We start from the raw sequence: 20,478 nt of genomic DNA on the forward strand, positions 1-20,478 counted from the left end.
TATTCATATTTTGCATTCTAAATAAAGGTTTTGGAAAACTGATCTTAAGCAAAAAAAAAAAAAAGGTGAGCTGAGAAAACCAAAATAAAATGGGAACACAGCAGCATTCACATCCTTAATTAAACCTAAAGTTCAATTGGGTCCCATTTTATTGTGAAATTTCCTCCCATGATGTGGGTTGTGATACCTAGTGACACTCCTCATAATGCAGAGACCTGCCCACCTTAATCTGGTAAATCCACAGCCCCTCAAGGGCTTCTCATAACTGATCTCTTGCAAAGGTCACAACTGCTGCTGGTACATTATCAATAGCTTGTAGCATAAAACCAAAAATTAAAACAGTTCAGAGAGAAGAACTTTTTGCTAAAAGAAAAATGACACATGGACCGGTAAGACCCAGGGACAAACACTGTGCAGACAGGTGCTGTTGCCACAAGGACTCGCACTTGGCAGCTTCAGCCCACTGAGATCAGCTGACCACCAAGCAAATGCCAGCGCTCAGGCCAGCCTTTTTCCACGGTGCCCACAGCATCGCTTGTTCCCGAGGCCAGCAGAGACCAGAGTATTCTCAGCCCTGTTGCTTTCAGTTCACTGTTTTCAGTTTCTTGTTGGATAGCTCCTGGTGGTTCTTGGTTTGTTTCCGTTTCTGGTACGGCGCTTCCTTGTTCTCGGCAGCAGCCAGTTTGTCCAGGACTATAGCGGTCTCCTTCAGAAGCCGCATCTCCCGTTTTTCCTTCCGCTCCTCCATTTCTACTATGTCATCCGCAAACAAAGCCTTGAGAGGCGAGATCAGCTTCGGGATGGTTGGAAAGTCACCAAAACGTATCTAAAATACATCAAGTACAGGAGAACCTGCATAAAAATTGCTTTTTATTCCCTCCTCCCCCATGTTCTGCCTATTGGGTGGCCGGGCACCGTTTTTGCCTCTGGGCAGTCCCAAGTACAGAAGAGCCCCAACCTGACTGACAATGTTCAGCTGCACTGACACCAGCATGCAGGTCACCATTTCAGCCCTACCGATCCCATATGCCAAGTTATTTATGTTTTCTTCACAGTGATGTGGACCCTGTATGAGTTTTGATCGATCAGTGAGCTACTCTCACTGCAATGACCATGTTCAATCCACTGGCAGCAGCTTTTGACTCCTAGAATCTTTGGAAAAAGCCAATAAAGCAGCACACCAGCTGGGGAGGGTGTGGGATGGCAGCAAAATTAGGTTTTCTGCTGGGAGTAGCTGAACCCCCCAGGTCCCTCAGCCACTCCCATCACACTTGTGCTCCAGCCCCTTCCGCAGCCCCGTTCCCTTCTCTCAACTCGCTCCAGCACCTCAAGGGCTTTCTTGGCATGAGGGGCCCAAAAGTAACACTGAAACCTTTCCCACAGCCTGGCTCAAAGCTCCCAACTTACCCTCATGTGATCGAATGCAATTCCGACCTTCTCACTGAAGTCTTCGCTGAACAGCGGGATCTTGGCGTATCTCTGACTGAAGTGATTAAGCATGATGAACCCAGCATTCATCTTCATCCCGGTCTGAATCGCCTGAGAGGTTGTGCTACAAAAGGAACAGGAACATGCACCACGTACCCTGGTCACACACAGGCTGGCCAGGGCTGCTCTCCAGTGGGGCAGCGCAGGCTGCTCTGTGTCATAGAATCACAGAATAGTTTGGGTTGGAGGAACCCTCCCAGCCCATCCAGTGCCAGCCCTGCCATGAGCAGGGACATCTGCACCAGCTCAGGTTGCTCAGAGCCCCGTCCAGCCTGGCCTGGGATGTCTCCAGGGATGGTTCATCCACCACCTCTCTGGCCAAGGCTCTCACCACCGTCAGGGGCAACAATTTCTTCCTCACGTCCAGCCTGAATCTCCCCTCTTCTAGCATCCCAGGTCACGTCAAACCAACAGCCTACCGAACACTTGCTGAGCATGAGGTGTCCCTGCTCTTTGCAGGCAGGCCCAGGTGCCTCTTCCTCCGGCAGCCTGCGCCGCTGGCAGGTCTCTGACTTCTAAACAACTCTGAACACAGGAAAGCAGCTGTAATTACCTAGAGCTCTGCATTTAAGAGCTCCACAAACTGGGGACAAGGGCTTATTCAAAGACTTGTCCCAGGGATGCCAGCAAGACCAGCTCTCTTGCACTAAAACTCACAGGCAATTTCAAGAAGCTGCTCGCAGGTCTCCCCACCTTTGCCAGGGCAGCACTCAGCATCACCGGCTGCAGCGCTGCCTTTGAATTGCACGGTCAGCTGCAGGGGTGAGATGACACATCTACCTCCTGAGCTTAGTCCTAAAATTTAATCAAGTGGAGGGCCTGTCCTTTGGGCTAGCCTATTTGTAGAGTTACTACCGTCTACTTAAAAGCTTTCTCCATTTCTCTTTGGGGATATTCAGAGGAACTGTGAGGGTTACAGAGCTGGTGCGACAATTGACACACCATTTTTAGTGCTGAAGAGCTCTACGCACACCAGAACTATTGGCAGGACTTGAGCTCTTCACCACCAGCCCCAAGGACAAAACCCAGCTCAGCATCTTTGCCTTCCTAATAGTGACAGACAGCAGCACACACTCCACCTGTGCGTCTTCTCTATAGCTTCTTTTTCCATGCCATCTTCCAACGTTGCTTCATGGATCAGCAGCGTCGCATTTTTACCTGTGTAAATAATCATATATTTGACCTTCAGGTGAATATTGACTCATTCAACTGCTGACATAAACTCTCCTTGCCCCTCTCAGCCCCCTGTGGTGTTGCAGGCATTGCAACAAGGGTTTGGGGGCCCCTGCTGTGGGTACTACCGGTTCGAGACTTTACTCCAAGAAATTCTTCAAGCAGAGGTTTTTTTGTCACCTACCCATTTCTACTAAGGCCATGCAGGGCATCGTGTCACCAGAATAGACTACTTTCCAGCCAGATTTGTGGAGCATTGAACATGCAAAAGCATTTTTACAGTGCTGGACTTCACAAGTCTGAAACTGAACAAGGATACAAGTGTTAGAGCCCAGGGCCCCTCCTGCCCTGCACAGCACCTGACCCCACCAGCTCGGGAACTTACCTCAGCCAGGTCGTAGCTCTCTAACAGAGAACTGACAAACCCTTTGGCTTTAGGTCTGATGTTCTCACAGCCCTTCACGAGAGACTGGGAAGGAATCATTCTGTGAGGGAAGGGAGAAGAGAGAACTAAAGACAGGCACAAAGTAAAACCTGATCTTATCTTTAATCAGCCTATTTCTCTTCAGTTCAGTGCCTTACAAATGAGACATTTTTGTGCACCCATCTGTTTTTCCCCTTGTTTTCACTATCCAGTGCCCGAGTAACTCATGTAATCACTTCTTCCCCACTGTCAAATACTCTGCCTTCCCAGACTCTTTTTTCACTTGCCCTACTCCCATTTCCTAAGGAAAAGGAAAACCTGCACATAAGCCTCTATTAAATAGCACAACTGAGTAACAAACCTTATTCTCCTCTTTGCAAACTGAGCAACCTAATTCTACACACAGTGGAAGGAGTCGGTCACCTTCAATGAAGGGGTGGGGGAAATGGGTGACAGTAGTTTGCCTTAAATATCCTTGCTGAGTCCTTATTCATAGAATCACAGAATGGTTTAGGATGGCAGGGACCTCCAAAGGTCATCCAGTGCCACCCCTGCCATGAGCAGGGACATCTGCACCAGCTCAGGTTGCTCAGAGCCCCGTCCAGCCTGGCCTGGGATGTCTCCAGGGATGGTTCAGCCACCACCTCTCTGCCCAACCTGGGCCAGGCTCTCACCACCCTCAGGGGCAACAATTTCTTCCTCGTGTCCAGCCTGAATCTCCCCTCCTTTTGTTTAAAACCATCACCCCGTGTCCTACCCCAACAGGCCCTTCTCAAAAGGCTGTCCCCATCTTTCTTATCAGCCCCTGTTAAGTAGGGAAAGGCCACAATAAGGTCTCCCCGGAGCTTCTCTTCTCCAGCTGAACACCCCAACTCTCTCAGCCCGTCCTCCCAGCAGAGCTGTTCCAGCCTCAGATAATTTCTGTGGCTCCTCTGGCCCCTCTCCAGCAGGTCCGTGCCCGTCCTGTGCTGAGGACCCCAGAGCTGGATGCAGGTGGGGCCTCAGCAGATTTCTCCACATACCACACAGAACACTCACTTGATGTCTCCAAGAATTTCTTCACAGTGGTTGTGGTATTCATGTAGCCAAGGCAGGATCTGTTCAGGTGCTACCAGAAACAGAGGGCTGAAAGCCTGGCCAAGGCCTGCCTGGAAATAAAAATCAGGGAGGAGAAAAGAGGGAAAAAAAAAAAAAAAATCAGAACTAGCTATGCATCAAATCAAAGAGAAGAAATAAGTAGGGAAATGATGGTGCTTTTCCACTACTCAGAAGTTCCCCTCCCCTCATTCCAAAGCAAGTTCAGGAGCAGTAAAACAACAATGCTACTTACAAAAGCTCTCCGCCTCTCCATCAGGATGTTCAACAACCCCTGCAAAGGGAATAAAGCAGACAGCAAGCTGTAGTCAGAAATATCCAGGCAGAAGTGGTAACAGTGCTACCGCAGTTCAGCAAGCTGCAGTTTTTGGAAAACTAATAGCCAGAAATATACAATTATGGCTTTTCCAACAACTGCAACTTGCTGAGCTACTCTAACACTGTCACTGCTTATGCCCCCAAGCTGGTGGCCAGCAGCCCACAACACAAGCACCTCAGCCCTTCCCATTGCTGCTGTGTCTGCTCCAAAAAGAGGGAAGAGCAGAAAATCTCCACCTAACATCTCAGAGCTGGTGTGGTTTCCATACACAAGACAGCAGAGCAGCAAACAGCCACCCTGATCAGGCCCAATCTGGAACAGATCAACAGTGTCTCTGGCAGCCAAGGGCCACCCATGTCCTGGTGCACCCAGCACAGCAGGGCCAGCCGGCCAGGGAGGAGATTGTCCCGCTCTGCCCTGCGCTGGGGCGGCCTCACCTGGAGCATTCACTGTGTGCAGGGCTGGGGACACAGGAGAAAAAGGAGATAAAGCTGCTGGAGAGTGTCCAGAGGAGGGACATGAAGCTGGTGAAGGGTTTTTGGGGGAAGCCGTATGAGGAGCGGCTGAAGTCCCAGGATTTGTTCAGCCTGGAGAAGAGGAGACTGAGGGCAGAGCTCATGGGGCTGCAGCTCCAGCAGTGGAGCAGGAGGGGCAGGGCTGAGCTCTTCTCTCTGTGACAGTGACAGAACCCAGGGAATGGCAGGAAGATGTGCCAGGGGAGGGTCAGTTGGACATGAGGAAAAGGTTCTTCACCCAGAGGGTGCTGGACACTGGAACAGGCTCCCCAGGGAGGTGTCACGGCCCCAACCTGACAGTGTTCAAGAAGAGACTGGACAACGTTCTCAGACACACGGTGTGACCTGTGGGGTTGTCCTGTGCAGGGACAGGAGTTGGACTCGATGATCCTTGGGGGTCCCTTCCAACTCAGGACATTCTATGATTGAACTGGTCCTCCTGTGCCTATTTATTGCAAAGTGCTGAAGGAAGCTGGGTTGGACACTGCTGAATAATTACAACTCTGGATGATCTCAGCAAGTCTGCAGGGAACCCATAACAGGAATGGAGAGGGGATTAGAAACACAGAGTGATTCAGTAGTGCCTGGGGAATGCAGCCCTAACAGCAGGGCAGCCTACAGTCATCAGCTGCAGCTACACCTGAATCCCAAACAGCGTAGCGTGCATGCACAGAAACCCTTCTCCATCCGAAACACTCAACCTACCGAATGATGGTCGGTGTGCATGTGAGACACAAACACAGCTGCTATGTTACACAGCACTTGGTCAACTTGCTCTCCATAGTGGCGACAGAGCTGTCCAAACGTTCCTTCTCCACAGTCCAAGAGCAGGGACTGAGTAGAGCTGGCAAGACAAGCGACAAAGACGTTTAGCAGCCATGGGATGAGCTCTGACCAGGGCCCATTCAGGAGGGGGCATCTTTTGGGTTGGAGGGCAGAGTTCTCAGTGCTCTACACTTCCAAATGCTACTCCAGACCTAACTGCAGAGGCTTTAGAGACACTGTTTTGTCTGCATAGCTCATTTTGGTCTGTGCTGATGCTGAATACACCCTTCGGGCAGGCGGTAAAATTAATTGTTTGGCTTTACAGGTGCCTCTCAAGTCTTCCTCAACTAGAGAGAGAGACTGAAATCTTACAGACTCCACAATAGGGGCAACGCTCCCTGTGTCATCAACACACTGGGCAAAACGGCCCTTGTGCAACACACTCCTGAGATACTGAGCCTCTCCAAGCAGAATGCACAACACTGGGATTTACCTCGTATTTACCAGTGTGGAACTGACATTTCGGATTTTCATTGGAATTGCAGATCCTGTTCCCAGGAACACAATTTCAGGATAAGCACTCACATTTCCTAGAGAAAACAAGGATTTGTAAGTAACTGTTATCCACATACTGCACAGTCAGACAGCATTTAGTTCAACGGCCTAGTAACTCCAGAGTCTACATGTCCAGCACATTTGTTTTTGCCTCCATCAGCCTCTGACTTTCCTACAGCAGGAAGGTTTATAAGGGAAGACAGAATGAGCATCACCAAGAAAACACACTACAAGGCATCTGCCATGGTTTGTTGCCCTGCAATTAAACGGTGACAACTGCACATCCAAAGGTGGGCAAACAAGGACTCTGCTCATTGCCCAGGACAGAACTGACAGTTCAAGAGGGATCTGACTCCTGTTCCACAGGGCCCCGACTCTCCCCAGAATCAGGACCCAGACAGCGAGTGCAGTATCATACCACAGAAGCCCCAGTACCAACAAGACAACTGAAATTTAGAGGAGAGTGCCCCACTGGAGCTGGTTCTAGAGCAAAACTTCTCCCAGACACAGGCACTCACCCTGTGGCTGCTGTGACAGCATTCAACACGAGCAGAGCTCTGGTCAGCTCAGAGGAAAAAAAAAACCCACACAGGTGCTTTGTCTCTAATTTTCCCCAACAGCACTCAATCCCCAGATCTAGCAGCTTTAGAAAACCAGAAATGCGGTTTAGAAAACGAACTGAAACGTGCTAACTTGGTTTGCGCTGAGCCTGTCCTCTGCATAGCTCCCGGAGGTCTTAGGAGCACCTCTCAGGCAGCAGGAAAACTGCACGTCCACAGCTGTGTCTGGGCTCTGAAGAAGTGAGTCACCAAGCCCTCATGACGCTGATCCTTACCTGGCGCAGCGGACAGGCTCTCTTTGCACTCCTTCACGCGAGTCTGGAAGTTGGGGAGATCCAAGGCTTCACTCACAAACGCATTGTGGTCGCAGACAGTCACAGCATCTCTGAAAGAACAGGCCAGGCATCAGGAAGGGGCAGCGTAGGAACTGAAAAGGCAGCACTTCTCAGAGCAAAGAGTCAAATTACTGCACCAAAACAACCCGACAACAAAGGGCCGGGGGAAGATACATCCACGGGCATGGTGTGTGCCAAAAAGGCCTGGTTGAGCTGAGCCGTGCCACAGAAATAACCTAGAGAAGCTCCCAGAATAACACTGTGCTCTCCTGTGCTGTTTGAGCCAGAGAGCTGCCAGACACCAGAGGGCACTGCAAGGCAACACAGAGACTCCTGGAACAGCAGCAACCACCCAAAGGGCTCCAAGCACCACTCAAAAGCACAAGGGACCTGTGTCCTGGTCCTACATCTGAGCATGTGCAGGACTACAGGCCTTCAGATGCCTTCAGCAGAGAAACTTAAACTCTTCTTGGCATCTGGGTCCTCTTATTCTGCCCAACAACCAGAAATCTGAGCCATGGCAGCTGGTGTCCCCTTGTACCACGTGGTCCCCTGCCCTTAAGATCGTCACTGAGCAGCTTCACCTACTTGCCCACAAAGCAAGCAGCAGTGGAGAAGTCTGCAAGTGTTTAACCTTCTGGGACTTTCAGCTATGATACCATTTGAAGACCCAGAAAGCCCGATCAGACTTTCACCAGGTTCTCTGAAAAGTCTCTCTCTGCCACAGCCACAGTTGGGTGCGCAGTGAACGAGGTCAAAGCCCAGGACAGGGCAGCACATGAGACTTGCTGTGGTTTAACCCCTCTGCTCAGTTGGGATCAGCTGTCCTGGCTGTGTCTCCCCCCAGCTTTTTGTGCACTCCCAGCCTACTTGCTGACGGGGTGGTGTGAGGGGCCAAAAAGGCCTTGAGTATGTATAAGAACTGCTCAGCAATGACTAAACCATCCCTGTATTATCAGCACAAATCCAAAACATAGCCCCGGTAGCCACTATGAAGAAAACTAACTATCCCAGCCAAAACCAGCGCAAGGCTACAAGACTGAGGGACAGAAACAGCATTCCAAACCACTGGCCAGCCCATAGAATCATTTGGTTGGAAGAGACCCTCAAGATCGAGTCCAACCATAACCTGACTCTGGCATTAACCCATGTCCCTAGGAACCTCATCTATGTGCCTTTTAAACCCCTCCAGGGATGGTGACTCCACCACTGACCTTGGCAGCCTGTTCCACTGCTTGATAACCCTTTCTGTGAAAAACATTTTCCTAATATTCAATCTCAATTTTTCCTAATATCCAATCTGATGTTTTCAGTGGTTCACACAGCCATGTCCTACACCTCATCTGAGACTTTCAGGTACAGGGACTCACTCCTCAAGACACAGTTGACAGCTTGGCAGCTACACCAGCATAGCCATAGGATGCCGACACACTGTCCTTGCTCAGCACAGCCTCGTACTGAAACGCTGCTTCAAGCCAACACCCAAAAACTGGTAAGTCAAAGATTCCCACCGACCTCTGCCACTCCTGCTGTGGTCTGAAGTGGTATTTCAAGAGGCACTCTCCTCGCACAATGGGCACGCTACACACAGCCTCTTCTTCCTACAGAGAGAAGTGACATGAAACACAGGCTTTGCTCGGGGGCACAAGGTACACAGGCAAGCAGGGCCTGGCCTACCTTGCTCTGGTAGGTGGTGAGCAGAGGGAAGATCTCTGGGTGGATGAGGTTCAGCTGAGTTTGGATCTTGTAGCTGCGTGGGTTGTGCACCGTGGAGGAATTCTCATTGAGAACCATGTGCCGAGTTCCAGGTCCAAATCTGTAAGAGGACAACAAAATGCACAACAGCTTCAGCCCTATGTGAGAGCTGGGCATATGTGCACAGCTGAGCCATTAGCTAAAATCTCACCTGAGCCAGCAGAGCCCTGCTGCCACCCAACAGCTATTTCTACTCTGGTGAAAAACAACTGTACCATAAGAACACGCTGCTGCCCAATACTGACGTGAAACCAAGTAGTGAGATCATCACATACCTTTCCAGCCATTGCTGGTAGCGGCTGTCTCGCAGCACCGACTCTGGAGTCATGTGAATAACCAAGGCCACCTGGTTCTCAGGATGTCCCTCCTGGTACCTGGGCACATTCCAGAACAGAGAGAACATCTGCACTTCAGCCCTCCATCATCTTGGCTTCCCCTCCCCAGTCCCACCTTCATACTACCAGAGACGTCCCCCCAAAGCAGGCAGGGCACAGAGAGAATCATAGAGTCACAGAATGTCCTGAGTTGGAAGGGACCCCCAAGGATCATCGAGTCCAACTCCTGTCCCTGCACAGGACAACCCCACAGGTCACACCGTGTGTCTGAGAACGTTGTCCAGTCTCTTCTTGAACACTGTCAGGTTGGGGCCGTGACACCTCCCTGGGGAGCCTGTTCCAGTGTCCAGCACCCTCTGCGTGAAGAACCTTTTCCTCATGTCCAACTGACCCTCCCTGGCACATCTTCCTGCCATTCCCTGGGTTCTGTCACTGTCACAGAGAGAAGAGCTCAGCCCTGCCCCTCCTGCTCCCCTGCTGGAGCTGCAGCCCCATGAGCTCTGCCCTCAGTCTCCTCTTCTCCAGGCTGAACAAACCCCGGGACTTCAGCCGCTCCTCATACGGCTTCCCCCAAAAACCCTTCACCAACTTTGTGTCCCTCCTCTGGACACTCTCCAGTAGCTTTATCTCCTTTTTCTCCTGTGTCCCCAGCCCTGCACACAGTGAATGCTCCAGGTGAGGCCGCCCCAGCGCAGGGCAGAGCGGGACAATCCCCTCCCTGCCCGGCTGGCCGTGCTGTGCTGGGTGCACCCAGGACACGGATCCCTCTTGACTGCCAGGGCACACTGTTGGCTCATGTTCAACTTGCCGCTGACCAGAACCCCCAAATCCCTCTCCATGGAGCTCCTTTCCAGCATGTCATCCCCCAGTCTGTATGTACAGCCAGGGTTGCCATGTCCCAGGTGCAAAATCCGGCACTTGCCCTTGTTGAACTTCATGTGGTTGGTATGATCTGGACAGCACAGCCCAGCTGCAGGCTCCACATCGCAGGAGGCACAAGGCTCCACGAGGCTCAAGCTTGCAATTTGCTGACACCTCCACTGCCCCACCCAGGGAAGTTTCAGATGCCTAACACACTTCTGCACAAACCCTACAGAGACGTTACGTGCAGTCCAGGCTTCCACCGCGTAGGGAAATGACAGCCTCTACATTGCTCCCCAGCAAGGCAGCAGTGCACGTTTCCATCTCCAGAGGCCCCTGAGGGAAGACAGACCTGGTGCAGTCCCACATCCCACACAGCCATTGCTGAGAAGGCTCAAAATTCCCCACCAGTCCTTTCTTGCATCTTTAGCTCCTTAACCATGCCAAAAAGCTCACCCATCAGTGACAGGAGCAGACACATCTAGAACCAAACAAGAACTGAACTTTTCTTTGGCAAAGCTCAGCACAGATGTCTTCCCCCAAACGCTTCAGATCACCCAGACCCGCTACCTTCGGAAGGTCTCGTTTTCGCAGACGGCGTCCACAAAACCCTCGTGAGGACACTCCAGCACAATGAATGCCGGGCCAGGATCAGTAGGAGTGCACAGATCTTCGGGAAAGAGCTGCAGGCAGATACACAAAGATCACACCAGTGAAGCTACACACGCAGCCCTTCTTGCATCGTCATGCTCGACTCGTTGGGCAGCCGTTCTGTCAGCCAGGCCCCACGGGCAGCTCCGAGCGGCTCCCTCAGTGCTCAGCAAACCCAGCTAGCACAGGTCCTGTTCCCTTTCTGCTCTCATTTCTTGCTGTGTAACAAGAAATCCCTACCCTAGACTCAGCCCAAACCACAAGCTAACGCAAGGAAGGGAATTCTAGCAGCTTCTAGGTTCCCGCAACACATTCAGATGGTAGCAAGAGTGTGCTTAAAAAAAAAAGGCTTTGTGAAATTCTTATGACACAAAGATACGTCAATCCTGCCCCCTGGGTTAGGATCTTCACTTGCAGATCACCTGGGACATGGTCAGAGCTGGCTCTGCCTCATTTCAGACTCATGTTTGAGAGATTAAGACCCTGAACACAGGAACCACTGAACTCCTTTTGGTTTAAGAGGAGCAAACAGAGCAAGGAGGGAGCGACAGCTACACAGGCACTCCAACTCCAGATTTAAAACACGCAGGGATTAACTTCACTAGTTCACTACTAGAACTGAATCAGCTTTGGGGAGGGGAGATGGAGGAGCTCCGACAAATCACAGACGTACAGCCACACTCACAAATCGCCTCATTTCAGAGTGAACTTCCCTAATCACAGGAGCCACTTCCAGCAAGAACTTGGGGCTGGAACAGGTGACTGACTAAAAGCAGCCACTCAAAGCTCAAAAACAGCAAAACCTATGCCAACCTCTTAGCAGGGATGAAAGGGAAAAACCATCATCCACCCCTGCCTCAAGAATGTGTGTTAAAAAATAAAAACATGTCCAAATGCTTATTAGTAGGCAAAAAAATCTGCAGAAAGATTGTCACCTGGAGCCCAGCAAAGGAGGGAGGATGGCAAAGCCACAGCAGGAAACACGGATACATCTTACCTCTCTGCCTTCAAAAGTGATGCTCTCCCCATTTTTGAGAGCTGTAATTATGGGAAGGATGGCTGGAGTTCCCCTGGAAACAAGGCCATAGAAATATTTATCTTGCCAACATCAAGGTGCCCGGTGTTGCCCCATGCCCCGGGCTGGGATCCTGTACTCACACTGGCAGGCCCATCTCCTGCGCTTTAGCTGCTAGGAATTTTCCCTTCTTTGGGTGAATCTGAAAAGAGTTCAATAAAACAGAATTATCAGGCAAATAAAAAAGCCCAAGAAACAAGATCCATGCACTTCCAGTTTAAGTGTTTCCTCACGAGCCAAGGGTTTGGCTTTGTTTGGTTTTGTTTTCTTTTCAGTTCCACAGAAACTGCTCTAGTTTATCCCAAAAAAGCTTTTACTAGAACTTCTGGTTTCCAGGATCACACTGCTGCTTCTTGGTCCCTCTTTTAGCGAGTAAGCAGGACAGACTTCCCTGTTGTGAGCATTAAGCAAGAACAGAAGCTGTATACTCTCAACTGGCTGCTCTATAAAGAACTCTTCCGAAAAAATGTTTCTAGTTTTTACACATTCCTACTCATATTACAGTTACTCTGACCTTTGGAGAGCAGAATCACAAAATAACTCCAAAGTCTTGCTTGAAAATGCTATCTCTAATTAAATCCATCTAGCGAGATGAAATGTGCTAATGACACGAGGAAGCATTTCTGTAGCGAGAGGGTGGTCAAACACTGGAACAGTTTTCCTGGAGAGGTGGTTGATGTCCCAAGCCTGTCAGTGTTAAGCGAGAGGCGTTTGGACAATGCCCTTAATAACACGTCATAACTTTTGGTCAGCCCTGAAGTTGTTGGGCAGTTGGACAAGATGATTGTTGCAGGTCCCTTCAAGTGAAATACTCTATTCTATATTTTACATTGATTTAGAGATCTTCATGTCCAAGCTTACTTTGCACAGGAAAGCCATCACCACATCGGGATGCCTGCTCGCACACTTCTGTTTGTCACCTGTAAAAGAAAGCAATACTACTCAGAATCACCACGGACCATCATTTTTCTTAAAGCAAAAACATGCCAATGTTTGGTAAAGCATTAACAGGAACAACATCATCCAGGCAGCTTGGAGCCCAGCAGCAGAATGTTACAAGCATCTAAGGCCAGAGAGCCCACGGTTTCTCCTATAAGGAAACAAACTAAAGCTCAAGACTGAAAAACAAATCAACCCAAATATCCACTTGTAATTACATTACAAAGGCTGGCGCATCCACTCCAGCCAGGAGCAGACTGTTATATGGACTAATCACACCCCAAGCAGGAATCATGTCCAATTTCTAGGCCTTATTCTGTGTCAACTCCCAAAGTATCAGCTGAGCTTCTCTGCAGACCTCGAGTCCAGAAAGAAAACAGCTCAGGAGACAAATGTATATGCTTAATTCATTAAAGTTAAAAAGGTAATTCCTTGTTTTTTTTTTTTTTTTCTCCACCTGTTTTCTTTGGGCTTTCTTTTTCCTTGCCCTTCTCCAAGTTTTGCTGGGCAGCTCTTGGGGATCCAGGCCCTGTGTCCCCTTTAGGGCTATTTCCACCTTGGGTTGATGCTCCAGGACTCTGAGGCAACACGCTTTCAGCAGCTAGTGGTTTTCCTGTTGCAAATCCAATAGAACCAGACAAAGATCACTCAGTCAAAAGGGACAGGTAAGAAAAGCATGAGCAGCATTCTCTCCTCCCTGACAGTCATGTTTAAACTGCACCAGAATACAGAGCTCTTCCTCTCCATCTGACTTGCACCTGTGTACTCTGATCACTTATTTCAGAAGCCACCCGTCATCCCACTCCCTCAGATGCTCTCAAAACTGCTAAACCCTCTGAAGTCCATGCCCATGCTCAAGGCATCACAGTTTCCAGCAGTAAGAAAACTCAGTTGGCTAAGAAAGCCAAATCCAGTGATGTCTCACATGTCATTCTATAGACCCACATCTAAAGGAATAAACCAAGGCCCTGACTCAGCAGGTTTTGTGTCTTTCAAAGAGATCCTTCTCCTGAGAAAAACATGCAAATGAATAAACCTCTCCATACTCAGGCTTGCACACAGAGCCTGCTTCTTCAACCACCTTAAGCAGGGTTACTGAATAAGTGCTTCTCTCTGACTGCAGCATCACGTGCTCACCTGTAAGAGGTATCTGGTGGACTGTCATCGTCTCATCCTTATACTCAGGCTCTGTGTGCAATTGCACAGCTGGAGAGAGATCAGAAACCGGCATTAACAAGTTCATAAGAAAACTCTACAAAAGTGTGAATCGGGAAAATAACATTTTTCTTTCTTAAATAAAACCTGCTGAATGCCATCCTTTCCTTTCTCTGCCCAACTGCAAAGATCAGTGGATAACTGAAGTTCTTAAAAGCCCATCATCCACAAAATGCAGTTCAAGACACCACGGTAAGCAAGTTCACGGGCAGACTTTGGAAGCGAATTGCCTTTAGAGTTCTTCAAAACAGCCATGTGTCCTACTCAGACTGGCCGCTGCCTACCAGAAACAGAACTGGAAACACTGTTTTTCTTCCAGGCAGTTCTCGTGATGAATTTGAACAATGTACCAGATCAAAACAAATGTTTAAAACTTTGAGGCATTTATTGTTGTTACTGTTCCATGCAACTTTGTTTCCAGGTAAAACAAAAAGAAGTTACAAGTTCATATAGCTGCACATCACCGATCTACATACCTAAATCCATCCTTTTCAGAGGCCCCGGAAAGAGTCGAATCGCTTTCAAGTAGTTTTGCTGGAAAAGAGAAGGCGTATCAGGAGGCTACGCCCAAGCAGCGCAATCACAAGCACCAGTCAGGAGTTAACAGTAAAGGCTCAGTGCCCAGACCAACAAGAATTGGGCAGCACAGGGTCCGGCAGAACGCACCGGGCAGGGGTCCCACGACCTGTGAGTGTTACTCATTTAGAAAGAGAAATAAAGAACCGCTCTCCCCATCCCTCCCATCAATATAATTAGTCAGCAGATATTGCAAGGAAATTAAACAGTGCTAAGGATTAGAAATTTTCAGCCTAGACTTTAGGCTGGCAAGGATCGCATTAAGCAGGAGAATAGAGACCAAGTTTCTATTAAAAGAAAATACAGAGGGAGCAGAGAGGAGAACAAAGGATGCCCTTTCCCTAAAACATGAGTTGCCAGAATATTAGCTGACAAGACACTTTTAAGGAGCAGAAGTGTGTAACTGAAGAGATTTGCTTTTTAAAGCCAGCCCATCTGGCAGAACCTTCAGGCTGGCACTGACTCCGACCAGCATTTTACACCTGTCGGATGACTCAGCCCTTGAAACCAGCTTTAACATCTGAAGGGTTTGCTCTCCCATCTGCAAGCTTCCCTGACTTACCAGCTTTGGTGGCCCCAGGAAAACACATCTTTGAAGCCCCATGGCCTTTAATGTAAGAATCATACCTAAAAGAAAGCAAAGACACAGCTTTAGCACAGCCCCACTAACTGCTGGTGGGTCACACAATGAAGATCCATGGCAATGCCCAGGAGTGCTGGGCCTCCCCATGACACCAGAGCTCAATTTTGCTTCAGCTTTGTGGTAGTTTTAACAAGACACCTCCACAGATAAAAAAAATACTGACAAATCTTGACAGTCACGATTTGGAGCAAGTTACCTGAAGACATGGTTAATCTTCTCCTTTCTTGGAGATTTCCAGAGTTTTAGTGAGCAACATCCTGAGCGATCTGTCCTAATCTCACCCTGCTTTGAGGACGGGGTGGACCAGAAACGTTTGTAGGTCCCTTTGACCTCAAACTACACAGAACCACAGACTGGTAGGGGCTGAAGGGCCCTCTGGAGATCCCCCAGCCCAGCCCCCCTGCTCACGCAGGGTCACCAGAGCAGATCACACAGGTCGGTCCAGGCAGGTTTGAATGTCTCCAGAGCAGGAGACTCCACACCCGCTCTGGGCAGCCTGGTCCAGGCTCTGGCACCTCCCGGCAAAGAAGTTTCTCCTCATGTTCCGCTGGAACTTCCTGTGCTTCAGTCTGTGCCCGTTGCCCCTCACCCTGGCGTTGGGCACCACTGAACAGAGTCTGGTCCATTCTCTGACACCCACCCTGGAGATATTGGTCACATTGATCAGATCCCTCTCAGCTTCTCTTCTCCAGCTCAACAGCCCCAGCTCTCTCAGCCTTTCCTCACAAGAAAGATGCTTCAGACCCCTTGGCATCTTTGTAGCCCAGCGCTGGACTCTCTCCAGTAATTCCTTGTCCTTCTTAAACCAGGGAGCCCAGAACTGCAGATGCAGCCTCACCAGGGCAGAGACAAATGAGCCTGACTCATGACCAAGCTCCCTGCTGGCAATGCCACACTAGTAATGCCTCCTACTCCAGCAGACTTTGGGATGACAAATCCATACACGATGTGGAGGCAGCGCATCTTCCCCCACGTGTTCGCACGCGCTGTCGCAGAGACCACGCTGCAGCTGGCGGCACCGCACGGCCCCATGTGCAAGGCAGCCGCTCTCTGCGCTGTTCCTCACACACCGTGCCTCGGGCAGCTCGCCAAGTGACCACCCCTGGCCCAGACATCCCCCACCTCCGACCAGACCTGCTGAGAGGACCCAGCACCAGGCTGCTCGGGGCACCAGCCCCCACACTCACCTGGCAGCCCCCCGACGTTGGCCCAGGTCACCCGGCTGAGGAAGATGCTGTCCAGGTGTGAGATCTTCAGCCTGAGGGGTGAGACGGGGTGAGTAGGGGTGAGCAGGGCCCGATACAGCCCCGGGGAGCAGACCCGGGCGGCCCCCCCGCCCACCCCGCTTACTTGTGCTCCTGCATGGCCCGCTGGGTGCCCTCGCCGCAGTTGAACAGGTACCTGAGGGGAAGGCGGGTCAGGGGCTGGACGGGGCTCCCCGGGCCCAGCCCCGCCGGGGCGGCCCCGCACTCACCGGTTGAACTCGGAGAACACGTAGACGGCGGCGCCCGCGTCGCGGCTCCCGGCGGCCACCACCTGCACGTACACGGTGTTGGGCCCCGCCAGGCCCGTGCCTGCGCTCCGGCGCCGCTCGCGGGCCCACACGTGCCGCGGCACGTCCTTGGGCCGCCGGGCCGGACCCCGCGGAGCGGAGCCCTCGGCCATGGCCCGGCCCGACAGCGCCCGGCCCGACAGCGCCCGCCGCGCCACGGCCCACATCCGCGCGCGTGCCCCCGCCCCCTCCAGAGCTGCCAGCCGCCAATAGGCGCGCAGCGGCTTCAGCAGAGCCCCTCGCCATGTGATGCGGACGAACCAATGAGAAGCGAGAAGCCGCTCCAGCCGTCCCGCCCCTAAGGCGCCGCGCCCGGGCCCGGCTCGGCCACCGTCCGCTTTCACGTGACTGAGTTTACCCAATCGGAGCTTCCCTGCATGCAGTCAGCTGAGGGCTGGCGCTCAGCGGCGCCTCGCGGGCGCCTGGCAACGCGGGGGCCTGGCAACCCCCGGCCTCGCAACCCCCCCTTTCTCCGGCCTCATCCGGGCCCTCCCGCGGGGCCGCTGCAGCCCCAGGGCCTTGGCGGGTCCGCAGGGCAGCGCCGGGCCCGGCCTGAACCAGCTGCAGCTCCTACCGCGGCCGGGGGCCTGCCAGGGCCTGCCGGGATGCAGCCAGGGCCTGCGGGGCTGGCCCAGGCCCAGGCCAGGCCGGGCAGCCCGTGGGTGAGGGGGCCGGGTCGATCCTAGTGGGGTCTGGGGCCTTTGCGGGGAGGAGGCCATCCGGGAGCTGGAGCCGGGCTCGTCACAGCATGTCCGGAGGTGCCGGCCCGGTGGAAGGAGAGGCTCATCTCCGTGGGGATGGGGAGGTGCTGGGTCAGGTACCCACAGGGCTGTGCAGTCGCTTTCCTTGGAGGCTGTCAGGACCAGGCTGGATAAAGCCCTGAGGACACTGGTTTGACCTCGGAGCTGACCCAGTTGTGAGCAGGAGGTGGGAAATCCCCAGGTTCCTCCAGACCCAGGTTACCCTGTGATGCTCCAGTCTCCTCTTCACCATTTCCCTATTGCTTACAGCTCCTCTGCCATATGAGGCATGTTCAGGTCCTGTTTACAAATACTAGACAATCCAGGCCAGAGATCTGTTTATTTTTGAGCCCTCTGAGCCCAGTCTGAATTCTTTTGGGCTTTCTGTTTGCTTCAAAAAGAACCACTAAATTTTACTGTAACCAGAGTACCCCAACATAAACAATCCTAATCATCAATATCCCTTTTCTCCCTTACTTCCAAAGGCAAATCTTATCTTTCTCAGTGCATTACCCTCCAAACATTGTCTCCCTTTATTCTTAGCGCCAATGCTCTTCCCTTTCTTCTCCAGTGATCCAAGCAAGCACTTTGAGTGGGGACCTGTCCAACCCTCCAGATATTGCCATGGCTCTTTACAGCTGTTGTCTCAGTCTTTCTTCAAATCTATAACTCACCATCTCTCCTTCTTTTGACTTACATCTCTTCACACAGCAGCTCAAATTAGCAAGGTATATTTCCCTGGTTTTCCACACTTCTGGACGAAATAAGGGGTTTGTTCCTTTGAAAGGCAAACTCTTTGTTCACACGTGTTTTACATGTTACAGTCCGCAGCCTAAGGCTCACTTGCAGCGCTTGGCTTTGCTCCCTGTAGCCACATAGGAAGGGAAACATCAGTTCAGATCTTAAATTGCTTCCCAATGAAAGTTGAACTTTCCAGAAGGTGAGTGCTCTCTCTGTGCATTCCTGCCCCACTGCTGCATCACTTCCTCCCTGGGTCAATGATTTTCAGCTCAGGTAAATTATTAAGAAGTATGAAGATACCTTTTTTTTTTTTTGTGCTTAATGCCTTTTTTTTACATCTTTGGGAGCACAAAAGGTTTTTAGGGCTCTGACCAGCTGGCATGGGGTTTCTAGCCAATGTTGCTTTAGTTGATGTAATAGCTAAGGTCGTGTGTGGTATTTTTCATCAAATGAATCCTGGCAATTTTGTCCAACCTTGCTGGCTTGGTTTTGCGTGCACTGGCCAGTATTTAGAGCTGTGACCTCACTAAAAGTGACAAAACTGCCTGTAATATCTCAACACTCTTATGAAGATTTCACGGGAAGTAAATAAAAACCTGAATCTGATCTAAGGTGCATATTAATGAGAGCGCACGACTGTCCTTTGCTGCTTCAGCTGCAACATTGTCTGGGCAGCTCACATACTGGGGAAGGAATTTCAAAGACTGGTTCATGATTCAGGAGGAGTTGTCTTTTATTTTACAGTTCCAGTCCTTGTTTTGGGTGAGAGTGGTCCTAGCCTAAGAGTTGTTTTGGCAGAGAAGTAGGGACATCCCAGATTTTAGTCCCTGCAGTACTTATAAAGTGAATGATTCACACTTCTTGCCAACTGAATTCTTGCTGTGATTCAGATTTCCTTGGAAAACTATCTTTTGTCTTATAGACAGGGTGCTTGACTAAGCTGGGAAAGATCTTGGGTTCAGATTTTCAGCATGACCTTCTAAGAGTTTGGAATAGTTCTCTCTCTCAGAAATTCTGGTTGTTAAAGCTTTCCTTCCCAAAATCATCTGGAGGAACAGTTGTGGTCTGTTGGTGCATGTATTGGGTGCACAGAGGGGCAGGGCTGAGCTCTTCTATCTGGTGACAGTGACAGAACCCAGGGAATGGCAGGAAGATGTGCCAGGGGAGGGTCAGTTGGACATGAGGAAAAGGTTCTTCACCCAGAGGTGCTGGACACTGGAACAGGCTCCCCAGGGAGGTGTCATAGCCCCAACCTGACAGTGTTCAAGAAGAGACTGGACAACGTCCTCAGACACACGGCGTGACCTGTGGGGTGTCCTGTGCAGGGACAGGAGTTGGATTCAATTATCCTGGTGGGTCCTTCCAGCTCAGGACATTCTATAATTCTGTGATTCTGTAATCCTATGATTTGTGTGTTCTTTTCACCCTCCTCATGCCCATCTGCTCCGAGAGGCACAAGGCCTGTCCCAGTTTCATGCTCCTGATCTGAGCTGCCTGCAAGTGACCATCAGTGACCTGAACTCCTGCCAGACCAGGGAGGAGTGTGAAGCAGAGTCCTGCTCCAGGAGCAAGTGTGTCTCCTCGAACAGGATCTTCCAACCTTTTGATAATAAATTTTAAATTACAGTCCAATTTCCCCTGAATGTCTCATCTTTCCAGCTTGTGAAGATCACATGCAGTGACCAGCTCCAGCTTGGAGAGTCATTATAAAATCAGCGCTGCCTCAGGGCTGCGAGGAAATTCACCCCATCTGGCCCGTTAATACTTAAATAACACACAGTAATACAGAGTTTGGTTAACTAATTCAGCCGAAGTGATAACATCAGCCGTGCCGTAGGAGACATTTAAAAGTAATATCCCAATAGATACCATGAACAGACAAGGGAGGATGTTTGTCTCTCAGACTTTCCCAGAATGATACTGATGCTTTGATTTCTTTGCTAACACGGAGACTGTCTGTTGTACTGATTATCCATTATCCCCTATAGTCTGGAGTTTTATTAGAAGAGCAGGTTTTCATGTAGATTGAAGATGACACAGGACAATATGAAGAGTTCAGGTGGGTCAGCGGCCCACTCAGGCTTCTTGTGAAATTTGTTGCTTGTAGAGATAACCAGTCTGGGCAAGATAACAAGCAAAATTAGTGCAAAATAGAAGAGCTCGAGG

At 50.7% G+C, this 20,478-nt stretch overlaps 1 protein-coding gene across 1 annotated transcript; it reads right to left on the bottom strand.

Annotated features, from left to right (window-relative positions):
- On the bottom strand, positions 1-17,077 carry ELAC2 (elaC ribonuclease Z 2). Its single transcript, XM_065647686.1, is given in 25 exon segments — positions 1-826; positions 1,408-1,552; positions 2,568-2,646; positions 2,846-2,966; positions 3,047-3,146; positions 4,124-4,233; positions 4,416-4,454; positions 5,720-5,858; positions 6,273-6,369; positions 7,170-7,279; positions 8,745-8,830; positions 8,907-9,045; positions 9,260-9,358; positions 10,751-10,863; positions 11,829-11,901; positions 11,990-12,048; positions 12,768-12,826; positions 13,303-13,458; positions 13,983-14,051; positions 14,537-14,594; positions 15,199-15,263; positions 16,467-16,537; positions 16,630-16,680; positions 16,754-17,019; positions 17,021-17,077. Coding segments are annotated over 25 exon segments (2,604 nt in total). The 3' UTR covers positions 1-583.
- Positions 17,078-20,478: the final 3,401 nt, after the last annotated feature.

This window comes from Caloenas nicobarica, chromosome 18 (assembly GCF_036013445.1).
Source record: "Caloenas nicobarica isolate bCalNic1 chromosome 18, bCalNic1.hap1, whole genome shotgun sequence".
NCBI classification, from domain to species: Eukaryota; Metazoa; Chordata; class Aves; order Columbiformes; family Columbidae; genus Caloenas; species Caloenas nicobarica.